Source organism: Protopterus annectens, chromosome 1.part0 (genome assembly GCF_019279795.1).
Source record: "Protopterus annectens isolate FY-2018-M chromosome 1.part0, PAN1.0, whole genome shotgun sequence".
NCBI lineage: Eukaryota > Metazoa > Chordata > Ceratodontiformes > Protopteridae > Protopterus > Protopterus annectens.
Window position 1 is genome coordinate 1,558,501,959 of NC_056725.1, and position 14,368 is coordinate 1,558,516,326.

The 14,368-nt window shown below is 40.4% G+C and overlaps 1 protein-coding gene across 1 annotated transcript in view; it reads right to left on the bottom strand.

Moving 5' to 3' along the window:
- PRKN (parkin RBR E3 ubiquitin protein ligase) overlaps window positions 1-14,368 on the bottom strand; it is a 4,754,857-nt gene that overhangs the window by 1,463,570 nt on the left and 3,276,919 nt on the right. The window contains exon 7 of the mRNA XM_044073232.1: window positions 938-996. Coding sequence (XP_043929167.1) covers window positions 938-996 — 59 coding nt within the window. The remainder of the gene's footprint in view (window positions 1-937; window positions 997-14,368) is intronic.

A 14,368-nucleotide genomic window follows, 5' to 3' on the forward strand; every position in this document is an offset into this window, starting at 1 on the left:
TTGCCTTACTACACTGCATGATGTGATATTGTGTAGGCCCTAAAGCATAGGGGGTAGCCATTTTCTTCTTCCTAAAACCACGACACTTGAACATTCTGTTTACAATAGTTTTTGATGTTCTGTTCTTCAGCTTTTAAGAAATACTTACAGGGCAGCAATTCTCTATCAAAGCAAAGGAAATGGGTTTACTGTTAAATATACAGTATGTACTACATAGCAGCTGCAAATATATATGGTGTGGTAGAATACACAGGTTATATTTGGAACTGTATGGCATATGTGGATGTAGCTGTATGAATTATTCAGTTTGTGAGCTATTCTTCTATTTAATAGAAATAAAACTAGATATATGCAAACCTAAATGGGAACAAAAATGATGCAACTTTCTTCCCATTTACTTAAAACAATTAAGGCAAAATAATGACATTTATCTTCTCGTTGAAAATGGCTGCTGCAGAATAACAACATACAGTGATCAATTTGAAAACAAATGTACCATCTATAATTGTAGTATCACACATTATCTCATCATAACATGGCTGAATGACAAAGAAGGAAAATAACTGCATAGTAGTTGTACATTACAAAGTGATATTTCAATTTCCATTCTGTTTGAAAGTTTTCGTTCTTTACCTCACATTCCCAATTACTGCAATGAAATGCACTGTTTACTGCTACACTACCAAACAGAAAAGCTCTGGCAGGTAGCAAATGTACCAATTAATAACATGTCAAGGCTGGCAAAAAAAATGACATAGCTTACAAAAGGAGTCATATGATGGTAGTGCATGTGTTGGAGAAATAAAGCAGAAAACACAACTTTCTTGAAGAAGGCAGAACATGCCTCATTAGTACTTAAGTGCACACACATACTCAAGTACACAACAAAGCAGAGAAAATAAACAGTCTAGCACAGAAATTAAAGTTGTCAACTCACCTGTTCTCCCAGAATCCGAAAATGGTGCAGTTCTTTAATCAATGAATCAGGACAACCAGCTGTAATAAGAAGCAGATTCATTTTACATCAGAACACTGGCAATGACAATTCTAATTTTTTAGACATGAGCAGTTTGCATGCTAATTTTACTATGAAGTGTAAACAAATAACCAAAAAGTACAAACATCAGTTATGAATGTTAGCTCTTACATACAACGTTTGCAATGACAGTTAGGAGTCACTTCTTTCTTTACACTAACGTTGATTGGTAGTTTGCCTACTGCAATGGAAATTAATGTATTTCAAAATGGTAAACACAGCTCTCTGGACACTAATCATTACTGAAAATTGAGAATCTGAAGGTGGAGGGCAAAGCTTAAGGCCAATTGCTGTTTACATTTTTTTAGCCTGCTGAAATGTTAAGTGTTTCAAATAAAAGAATGTTATACTGTTAGCCAATGAAATGTCTTTCAGATGGAAACATTCATTCAAAATATTTAAATGCGCAGCAGAAAATCATTCTCAATATGTAAATAAATATTCAAGTGGAATGTCCATTCCTTTTTTTTAACTCTATCCACTTCACTTCCTGCAGTCAAGCATGTAAAACTTTATGTCATGTAAGGCTGTTGTCACTCTTTGGTGGATTGTGGGAGGCACTTGATGGACTTGTACACAGTTCTACATATTCAATTATTCATGTTCTCCTTTTAAATGTGTATCAGATAATTTAGGGTTAATCTGCTCAAGCTTCCTGATAGTTTGGGTACATGGAAGATTTATTTATTTATTTAACATTTGTTTACTGGGAAAGCCCGACTTGGAATGCAGCCAATTTTCAGCGGAGGCCCAGGGAGAAATGCTCCAGACATATCTTTGGAAGCTGGCCAGCTCTTATATCCTTGGCAGGATATAACCCATATGGGAGATATGGAGAATAAATAAAGCAACACCTCCACAGCTAGAGAACATGCAATAGTGGCAAAACGTTAAAACACTGAAGTATTAATTCTTCTTAAAAGAAAAATGACTCCAAGACAAATATGACAAAATATCAAAAGTCCCAGTACTGAATAATACAATAAGTGCTTACAGTAAACCTTCTTCAGATCGTAATGTGAACAGGGACTCGCTTCTTCATTAAAAAAGGCTAACAGCAAATAAAAACAGAGTAATAGGACAACTCCCTTTTTCTTTCATTCATAATTCCCCAGCCAATCAGATAATTCAATTGGCGGCACACCTCTTAATTAGCCAGTAGTTGGTCTCCTGGCTTTCAGTACTGGTTTCAAGGGAGTTACTGCATTCAGTCCAGGGGGGCGATCTGCCCATTGGTTGATTATCCATTTGATTTCACACAGTTCAGTTTTGTTAGAAATGTCCCCCTGTTTCATTCCTTCAAATATTCTTTCAATAACTTTAAAAACAAAGTAGAGAAACTGTATACGTGTGAAGCAAGACCATTATGTAGATCACCTTTACGTATGTCATTTAAGTGCCTCAAAACTCTCCTTTTAAAAACCTGGTTGGTTTTCCCAACATAAAATGCTGAGCACACCATGCAGGTTTCCAAATAGACCACATTCTGGGTGTTGCAGGTATCTTTACAATTAAAGGTTTATTCAAAATGCAAGTTGGGATGCCTGAAAGAATTACTGCTTTCTATATAATCACATGCCAAGCAATTCCCACATCAAAATGTTCCTTTAGGTCCTACTTCCAGTAGCTTAGAAAAGCCATCCTTAGTGCACAGAAGTCTTTTAATATTCTTTTTGTTTTTATAACCAAAGCATGGTTTCTCTCCTATGATACCTCGTAGCTTTGGATCCTGAGTAAGAATTGGCCAATATTTACATATGACATCTTTTACTTGTATATTGTCTGTACTAAATGTGACCATCAATTTCATTGATTCAGGCTTAGTACAAGTTTCATTAGAGATAATAGCTTCTGTGCAATTCAAACTCACTTCCTCATTTCTCATGGGTTTATTGAGTCAAGAACCAGTATCCTTGTTGGAATATCCTCGTAACTGTAAGTGTTTCTGCAGATCTTGGATCTCTTGCTGGATAACTGACTCTTGGGTACACCTTCTAGTAATTCTAGTAATCGCATTACACATAATATTACTAGTAATGTGTCTCTGATGCATGCTACTCTTATGCAGGTAATGATTCCTCCAAGTGTCCTTTCTGTACAAGGTGGTATCTATTTTGCCATCCATTCTAATAACATTGACATCCAAAAAGCTTATGACCATTGCCCTGTGAGCTTCAAAAAAGTGGTAGTGCTATTTAAATACTGCAACAACAGAATTAATTTTTCCACCTCTCCATCCCACATTAAAAAGAGATCCTGTACAAAGCGACCATAAAATATGACATTCTAGTGCCAAGGGTTGGAAACACTAAGAATATGTTGTCTTTCCCATTCAGATAAAACAAGGTTAGAGTAACTGTTCGCCCAGAGAGTGCCCATGGCCACCCCCCCCTAGCAATGCCAAAAGGTATGCTGTCCATAGACAAAAAATTAGTTTCTCAAATCACTTCTAATAACATGCATATCAAGTTGGCATTCATTTCAATAGCATCCTGTGTCAAGATCTTCCTCATAGTCTCTATTCCATGGTCATTCGGGATTGAAGTAAAGAGGCCATTAACATCCATCGTAGTCAACAACAGATGGGAAGTATCTGTTTTTGAATTCATAACAGCATGTAATTTGTTCAAAAAATCATCCGTGTCTCGTAGCACAGTGGTTATGTATGTTACTACTGATTTTAGTTCCCTTTCGACATAAAGGGACAGGGTTTCTGTAACCCAGCCTTGTCCTGAAACAATAGGATGTAAGGGCAGGTTTACTAGACTCTTATGTATTTTCAGAAGTCCAGTTATAGATGGAACAGTGGGATGTATAATATGAAAAAAGTTGAACTGATCTATATTTATAACGTCTTCAATGAGCATGTCATTTAATTGGTTCTTGATCCTTTTCATGTGATTTTTGAGTGTCTGTGAAGTTACTTCTGAGTAAGTTTTCTGATCACTTAGCATCTCTAACATTTTTTCTCTATACCAATCAGCACATAAGACAACTATAGATCCTCCTTTATCTGCTGGTTTAAGTACAATGTTGTCATTCTATTGCAGGTCAAAAATAGCCTGTCTTTCTTGACTGGTTATATTGTGAAAGTGCTTGGTGTCTTTCCCTTTCCTTAATTTCTCTACTTCATCACTACGCATTCGTGTGAATAAATCGACAGTTGGGTAGTTCAAAGGAACAAAAGTACTTGGTTTCCTAATAGTTCTATTGTCTGTGTTGCTATTCCCATAAATACTCTTCAAAGTGACATTTTGTGCAAAGTATTTCATGCCAATCATAAATTCACTTAAATCAGATTTCAAAGAGGGAATAAATGTGAGACCCTTTTCCAGCACAGTCATTTCTGCACTGCTTAGCTGGTATTTTGAATTATCTGATTGGCTGGGGAATTATGAATGAAAGAAAAAAGGAGTTGTCCTATTACATTACGATCTGAAGAAGGTTTACGGAAAGTGCTTATCATATTATTCAGTATTGGGACTTTTTATATTTTGTCATATTTGTCTTGGAGTTGTTTTACTTTTAAGAAGAATTAAAACTTCAGTGTTTTAATATGTTGCCGCTATTGCATGTTCTCTAGCCGTGGAGGTGTTGCTTGATTTATTCTCCTTGTTTTCCTTTGCCTGCTACACCTTTAGTAGTGAGAGATATACATTTACTTTCCCATATGGGAGATATATATCATTCTAATGTTATGGTAACTTTACTTACACAACTGTACTTTCTGGTGTATCAGAAATGTAGGTGTGATGCCCCTGCACTGGCCCAGTAATCAGGGAGCCTCAATCCTCACTACTGGTAATAGTGAGGGATGTACACAATGGAAGGGTGACAAGTACACACACACAGTAAAGTACAATTTCCCTTAAGAGCACACAGAGATCACAGTCAGTCTGGGGCTGGTTTCTCCCTCCTTCTCCAGATCCTCAATACAACTCTCCACTGGCACAGCTATAGAGTGGGGTCCTTAGCCAGGGTTCCAAGCCAAGTCCTCCCAACACTCTCAGTCCAACCAGTGTTTCATGTCCCTACCCATGTAGCTGACACACACACGCACAAACAAACACACACACTTTGAGATTTGATTTATACACAAACCCACACCTTGGAAAGGCTGGCACAGGTTTACTAGCTTTGTCTCCTTCTGCCCAGACCATAAGGTAGTTATCACTGCCACCAGAACCCCTTATCAGCTACTTTAAGGCCCTTCCCAAAGGGTGACCAATCCTACTGTGTAATGTTGCTATTATCCAAATTGTAAGTTTGATCAAGAGCAAGACTATTTAGGATTGGCCTGTACAGTGTCACCAAATACATACGCCAGTACTCTAAGAGCTTAAATACCTCTAAACAAACCAGCCATAGAGATAGGTTTAAATATATTTAATAACAAATAATAAAAGAACAAGACAATACTCACGCAACACAGTCACTTCAGAGTTCAGAATTCCAGGAAATATTTTCAAATAACATTGTAGGACAGTCTCAAATAAATACAGAAAACATCTAAACTAATCTTTATTATATTCCTATCTATATCTAAAAGATATTATGCCCTAAATAACTTACTTACAGAGCAAGGCAAATGCAGATGAGAAGATGTTTCTGGTAGGTCCAAGACGAGATACAACATGCCCAGCCTCTCTATGAGAGAGTTCTTATGATAATATCAAATATTACTGCTGGGTTAGCTTGGCTGACATCACTTTTTGTCTCCTGACTTTAGTTCCCAAGCTACCGCCATTGTCAGAAAGTACAAGCATTTTTAGCATCTCTGTGAAAAATACATATCTTTCAGAATTGTGCAGCTGCTAGGAAGTCATATATCAATAAAACACTTTACATTTTAAACACAGTAATTACTTCTCACCAAGACAATAGAAAAAACTTCCAGCTGTAGACATCCTGTCTTCTTGCTGCATTGAAACTAACTTTTATTATAGCACATCGTAATGCACTTAATTTCAACTTACTGTCTTAAAGTTTTGTAAGTTAATCTTCTACGTTCCAGCAGGGTATGCTGTGGTTACATTCTTGAATCTCAGTACATACCATACAGTTCTGTATAAATCATATCCATATTCACAAATGACATAGAATTATTTACAAATGTCCAGATAGCTGGCCTGGCAGTGTCATATTTCTCTTTTCCCTGAAAACTCAACCATGTTTTTCAAGTGACCCTTGAGAAACTTTGCTTGAGATGGTTGAGCCTATCTGGGAATACCTCACCCCATTCCCTGTCTTGAGAGCCCATCTGCATTAGCATTGCTAACCCCACTGCGGTGCTGCACTGTCATATCATATGCTTACAGCCCTAGGCTCCACCTTAGTAATTTGGCACTTTTGCTGGCTGGCTCGATATAGCCATGTTAAGGGATTGTGGTTTGTAACTACAGTGAATTTCCTTCCATACAGATAACACTGAAGTTTCTGCAGGCCCACACTATGGCTAGGCATTCCTTTTCTACAGCTGCAAAGCATTCCTCCCTGGGTTGGAGCCTACGACTGAGATATACCACTAGATGCTCTTCTCCTTCTGAGGAAATCTGGCTAAGTACAGCTCCCACCCCATGGTTTGAAGCATCCACCTGCACAACAAATTCTTTGGTGTAATTTGGACTGGCTAACACAAGGGGTCCTCCCAAAGCTCTTTTAAGCTTTTGGAATGCCTGCTCACATGCTGGGGTCCACACCACCTTATCTGGACTGGTTTTCCTTGTCAGGTCTGTTGGGGGGAGCAGCTATGGTACTATAACTGGGGCTGAACTTTCTGTAGTACCCCGCTGTCTATAAGAATGCCCTCACCTGCTTTTTGGTAACAGGGGCAGGCCATGCCTGAATGGCTTCCACTTTGGCAGGTTCTGGCCTGACCTTACCACTTTCCACTCTATGTCCCTGGTAGGAGACCCCTGCCATACCCACCTGACATTTACTGGGCTTAATAGTTAACCCTGTCCTCTGTAGTCTGCAAAGCACCTTCCTGACATGCTGAAGGTGCTCTTGCCAGGAATGGTTGTAGATGGGAATATCATCTAGGTAAGCAAGGGCAAAAATCTCCTGCTCCTGCTAGGACATGATATACCAGCCTCTTGAAACTCACTGGGGCATTTTCATGAACTCATACAAGTCAAAAAGAGTTATAAAGGCTGACCTCTCTCTAGCACTAGGAGTCAAGGGCACCTGCCAGTAATCCTTGGTAAGATCAATGGTAGTAAAGATACTTAGCCCCACCCAGCTGCTATAGGGCTTCATCTGTCCTAGGCATGGGGTAAGCACCTGACTCTATGTGACTATTTAGATTCCTGTAGTCCACAGAGAACCTGGTGCTGCCATCTTCCTTTGGTACCAGCACCACTGGGGAGGCCCAGGGACTGCTGGACTCCTGAATTACCCCTAGTTTCAACATTAACTGTACATCTTCCCTCAGACTCTGTTTGACTCTCTCAGGCACCCTAAAAGAGGCCTGCTAAATAGTTTTTCAGGTCTTGTATCCACATGGTGCTGCACCAGGTGGGTGCATCCTGGTTTCCCAGTGAACATGTTTCCAAACTCCTGTAACCCTGCTTGGATTTCTCGAACCTGGAAAGGGGATAGCTGCTGGGACATTGCTACCCCTTACATTGAGGAGTCAGTCCGAGCCTCACTGAACAGATCAGTCACGAGATCCCCCCCAGACTCCTCCTGCCATCCACTGAAAATACTGAATACAAGGGCCTCCCTATCATGGTAAGGCTTCATCATGTTAACATGGTACAATTTGTGCCCTTCCATCCTGCCTTGCAGTTCTACCATGCAGTTAACATCACTGACCTTCCTTACCACCATGTACGGTCTCTCCCAAGCTGCCTGCAGCTTGTTGTGTTTGACAGGAATGAGAACCATTACTTGCTGCCCTACAGCATACTCTCTAGCTTAAGCATTCCTGCCATACCAGACCTTTTTCTGCTGGGCTTATGCCAGGTCCCCCTGGGCCAAGCCCATGAGTTCCCTGAGCCTTGTCCTGAGGTTTAGGACATATGCCACAACAGACTCCTTGTGGGATTCACACACACCCTCACACTCACCTCGAATCAAAACTAGAGGTCCCCTCACCCTTTGTCCATAAAACAACTCAAAGGGTGAAAAACCTGTGGATTTCTGGGACACCTCTCTGTAATCAATCAACAAATGGAGCAAAAATTTGTCCCACTCCCTCTTAACCTGGTCTGCAAATGCCTGAAGCATGGATTTAAGTGTAGAGTTTAACCTCTCAACAAAACCATTAGTCTGGAGATGGTAGGGGGTGGCCTTTAGGTGCTCCACCCCACACACTGCATCCACAGACAAGCCAGCAGGTCTGACATGAAATTGGCAACTCTGTCAGTCAGTATTTCTTTTGGGAAACCTACCCTGCTGAAAATCTCTAACAAAGCATTTGCCACCTTTTCTGCCTCAATGGAGGACAGATCCACTGCCTCAGGGTATCTGGTAGCATAATCTATTACCACTACAATATATTTTTTCCCTGTGGAACTTGGGGTACTCAGAAGCCCCACAATATCCATAGCTGCCCTCTGAAATGGCTCCTCAATCACAGGCAAAGGCATCAAAGGAGCTTTCACCTTGTCTCCTGCCTTGCCTACATTTTGGGACTGCTCACAGGTCCTGCAGTACCCTGTTACATCTCTGGAAATACCAGGCCAATAAAAGTTCTGCATAATATGTCTTTGTATACTTTATGCCCATATGACCTGCAAAGGGGATATCATGGGCTATGGCTAGAAGTGCCAAATGGTAGCACTACCAACTGCTGTATTCTCTCACCCTCTAGCCCTCCCTCAGGGGTCCACACTCTATACAGTATCCCTTTGTCCCAGTATACAGACTCCCCCTTCCCCTGAGATTCAGGTGCCTCACTAGCTATCTCCCTCAGGCCTTGTAATGTAGGGTCTGAGAGCTGAGCCTCTCTCAACTCTCTCTTAGAAACTCTTCCCATCTCCCCTTCCACAGGAAGTCTGGTATCCTCTGAAAGTGGTGCCTCCCTGTCAGCCTGGGTACTACTACTCACCTCTGCCCTTGCAGTCACTCTGTCCAATGGAACACCAGTACCAACAAGCAGCTGCGGCTCACCTTTAGTCTCACTGCTACAGGATAGTTCCCTCCCATAAAGTAACCACCTCACCAGTCCTGGCTACAAGTGTGCGGTCTGCCTGGGTCTCCCCCAGGCTACTAGACCCACATGCTTGTCTGCAAGCCTAACTGCATGTAATTGCATGCACATAGGGTACTGCATTATCAAAATAATTCCCTATCAGGATACCTGCAGGGATATCCTCAAACACACCTACTTACTTACTTCCTTTTCCACCCTCCCAGTGAAGGTGAAGCCCAGCCAAAGATATTTGGAATGGGGTCACTCCTAAAGCTGTGACTGGAGTTGACTGCCCAAGCAAGTACTGCACCTCTGTAACAATGGCAGGCTTAAAAATGGTTAGGTCAGAGGCTGTGTTTCTCTTAGCCATGGCCTCTTTCCCATTCACTAAGATAGGATATAATTTCTTGTGGTAGTTTGGTACCCTTGTTGTCTCGAGACAACCTACTGTTGGAATTTTGTCATTCCCACTTATCGGCTCTCCCACATTTTATTCCCTACCTTGCCTCCATGGGCATCTATATACTATATGGCCCCACTGGTTACATTTAAAACATTTAAGCCTTGATCCTGGATGTGTACCTGGACCACTGGCTTCCCTTGCTACTGGTGGAGTCTGTTGGGGCAGTCTGGGCTGCCCACCATGGGTTCCCTTAGACCCATGAGCAGCACTGGCTGTCCCCCTTCCTGTGCAGTAATGCCCTGCTTGCTAGGTATAGGTCTCCCGTCTTCCCCAGCTCATCTGCAGTAGAGTATTGTCTATCAGATAACCAGATTCTCATGTCCTCAAAGTGCTAAGGGCTTGTTTCCTCACTAAAAGGTCTACCAGCCCTTCAAAACTGGTGACCTGACATCCACTCACCCACCTATGAAAATAAGTGCTTAGTTTAGCAACATATTCACATGCACTTTCATCTGCCTTGTGGCTATGCTCACAAAACTTTTTCCTATAAGCTTTAACATTAAACATTCTATCAAACAGTTCTTTAATTTATAATTTAAACAATCAGTATCAGAAAGTTTAGAAATTACAGTTGCAGCTTTACCATGGAGCAAGGGGACCAGGAACCGTACCCAGAGCCCTTGGACAACATTATACTGTTTACATACTCTCTCAAACATATGAATAAAACTATCAAAATTATTCCCCTCGGTAAACTGTGCAAGAAATTTACTGACCTTTGTTGCTTCTGGGGTTCAGTTACTCCCTTCGCCATTACCTCTATGACTCTGGCAAAGAGTCAGCATCTCCTTTTCATGTTGCCTCTGCCTCTCATTCTCCACAGCTTCCAGGCATCACAGTTTCACATTTTCCTCAGCCTTCAGACATTGCAGTTTCTCAGTTTTGTCACTCTCTAGATGCCTCAGTCTCTCTGTTGCCTCTGTTTCCAAACACTTGGCCTCTAGCTCAAGTCTCTTTAACTCCAGATGGATTTCTAAGTCCTCTGTGGAAAGGTTGAGCTGTTCATTTTCTGAGAGTTGTACAGCTCCAAGGACAGTCTGATTGCCCTCCTGGTTGCTATTCTGTGATGCAGCTGTAACTAAAGCTGCAATCATGTCTGCTTTAGTCAGGCTGGCATGCACCAGTCCTTTAGTCTGGCACATCTCAGCCAATTGGCTACTTGTCAGCTTGCTATACTCCTCTGCTGACATGCTAGCCTGCTCTCCCTGACTAAGGTAGCAAAAAAAGTAAAACAATTGTTATATGAACTCTGAATGTTCACTGTGTGGCTGACTGAGAGTACAAACAACTTTAGTGACCACTGTACACAGGCTACAGGAATTCGATATCCACACCACTACAAGACAATTAATATGTGATGTGGCTATCTTACCACTATCAACCAATTAATATATGATTTAGATATCCCACCACTGCCACCAATTAACATGTGATGCCCCTGCATTGGCACAGTAATCAGGGAGCCTCAATCCTTACCACTGGCAACAGTGAGAGATGTACATGATGGGAAGATGCCAAGTACACACACAGTAAAGTACTATTTTCCTTAAGAGCACACAGAGATCACAGTCAGATTGGGGCTGGTTTCTCTCTCTCTCTTTCTCCAGATCCCCAATAAGACTCCCCACTGGCACAGCTACAGAGTTGAGTCCTTATCCAGGGCCCCAAGCCAAGCCCTCCCAACACTCTCTGTCCAACCAGTGCTTTGTGTCCTTGTCCAAGTAGCTGACAGACGCACACACTTTAAGATTTGATTTATACACAAACACACACCAGGGAAAGGCTGGTACAGGTTTACTAGCTATGCCTCCTTCTGTCCAGACCATAAGCAGTTATCACTGCCACCAGAACCCCTTATCAGGTACTTTAAGGCCCTTCCCAAAGGGTGACCAATCCTACTGTGTAATGTTACTATTATCCAAATGGTAAGTGTGACCAAGAGCAAGGCTATTTAGGAGTGGTCTGTACAGTGTCACCAAATACATATGCCGGTACTCTCAGAGATTAAATATCTCTAGACAAACCAGCCACAAAGATAGGTTTAAATATATTTAATAATAAATAATAAAAGATCCAAAAACTCCAAGGAAAGGGTGCCACAGAACCAAAAACCAGTAAAACCACAACAGGCACCCAAAGAGGCAGGAGGTAATAATAAAACACAAGCCTGTAGGTGTAAGCAGCAGCAGGTTTAATCGCATAAACGCCACACAATACAAAGCATTTTCATCCACCAGACTTCTTCAGATGTAAAATGAATGAATAAAGGCTGTGCCTGCTTATATACCCCTCCCAATTTAATTAATAATTAAAACAATTGTTTAATTGACACCAACTAAATCTTGTAACTAAAATGTTCGTGACAACCTACCAACTTGCCACAAATACAAATGAAAATAGATAAAAGCATGCACATTTTTTAAAAGAACTTTAAAATATTTAAATACTAAAGCCATCACAATATGTTGGACAGATAAATAAACGTGAATCAAACACCAACAAAAAGAACTTGCAAAACAATATATATACTTATTTTATAGTTTTGCAGCTCTAATTTTTAAAACAGGGGCAATGGATATGTATTCATTCAGCCCTGGGAATCTATTGGCTTCCAATAACAACTGCCAAAATATTTCTCTCACCTCTATCCTATTTTCCCACGGCCCCTCCCCACCCTCATATCACATTGAATATTCTCTACAACAAAGAAGCCCCATTTTGCTTGGGGACATGTCAGTGTATGTTTAAACAAGGCATTTTTAATATCTTCAACTCTAATAGCATATAAATGCTCATAAATCCTCCTTCTGAGTTTACGAGTAGTTTTTCCAATGTAAAATGCACCACAGGTTTTACATAGGGCTAAATAAATCAAGCCCTCACTGTTACAATTGGAAAAACTACTACTCTGAATCTGATAATCTCTTGACAGGATATATACAGAATACTGTCTAAGTATATATGGGCATTGGGCACATGCCCCACATTTGTAGGTTCCCAATTTCTTACATAAAGCAATAGAACCATTATGCTCCAAAAAATCCTTGAGATTCCTACCTTTTTTGTATGTGAATCCTAGGGTGTTGGTAAACAAAACGTCCAACTCTGAATTAACACTTAAACCTGCTCCAATGTTGAGTGATAATGTTTTTAACCCTAGAGGTATTCTGATTATAAAACATCACATAGTTACCCCCAAGGTTTCTGGATTTCATCCCTGGTAACATCACCCCTGGTTGTTGTGTGGTACCCTGCACATTTATTGGTACTATCACAATTGTATCTCCTGTTCCCAAAATAGGGGCAAACCTATCCTTTCTCCCTTTCTTTACTTCATCCAATACCTCATCAATTAAATAGTTAGGATACTTCCTAGATATAAACATTTCTTTGACTCTCTGACTTTCATCTTCGAAGTCCGAGTCCAAAGAGGTCATCCTACAACTACGGACAAACTGTCCCTTGATAATACTTCTCTTCTGTTTTAATGGATGGGAACTAGTGAAATATAAGTATGAGTTAGAAAATGCTTCCTTTCTGTATACATTAGATGTAAACTGCTGCCCTAGGATGTCTTTTTTAATAGTGATGTCCAGAAAGTTCATGTAGTCATGTGTAATATGGGAAGTAAATTTAAAAAAAAATAGTGGTATGGTTTAGATAGTCTATAAATTCTGTTAACTTTTCCATACTACCTTTCCAAAAAATGCAAATATCATCCAGGTAACGTTTGTAATATACCCAATATTGTGCATATTCAGACTGGAACACAAGCTTCTCTTCCCAAACCGTGAGCACAATGTTGGCATAAGTAGGGGCACAACTTGCGCTCATGGCCACTCCCTGGATCTGTTTAAACAACTCACCCTCAAAAAATATAAAGTTGTGTTTCAATACCAAATCCAACAACTCTATATAAACCAGAAAAGTATTGTGGTCAAGTTTTCCACGTTGGTGAATGGCATCCTGGAACCATTCTGACCCTGTAGAATGTGGAATCACATTAAATAAATCCTGAATATCAAAAGTTACAAATATTAAAGAATCAGAATACATGTTACTATTAATGCTTCTCAAAAATTCCCAGGAGTCCTTAAGTATACCATTGGCCCCAACCCAAATATATTTTAATTTTATATCCAAAAATTTGGCCAAAGGATGGGTTTTAGAGCCATTGGCTGCCACAATGGGTGTCAGGGGTGGATCCTCCACACTTTTATGTACCTTGGGTATCCCAAAAATAGCACGGATATTTGGTCTGTCCACACTGAGATACTTAAATGTGTCCTGGTTTATAAAATTGTCATTCAGCATGTCCTGTAAAACTAAATCAATCTTACGGTATGCTAAGTTAATCTCATTCTTGGATACCCTAACATACCTATTAGTATCATTAAGCATATCCATCATCTTACTGGAATACAAAATGCTATCCATGAAGACCACCCCTCCACCTTTATTGGGTTGCATCACCCTCAGGTATCTATTTTCTTGAATGGATTTGAGAAGTAACTTTTCTTCTCTAGTCATGTTAAATTTACCATGCCATCCACCCCTGTAAACGTTCCTGATTTCTTCTTCGACCTTCCTTTCAAACTTTTTTAGCTGGGGGTGTATAGGGGGATTATAGGTACTAGGTCTTCTAATACCACTATTAGTACCACCATCCTGTTGCCCCTGAAACATAATATCTAAATTATTTTTCCGTAGAAAAATCCTCAAGTCTATTAAG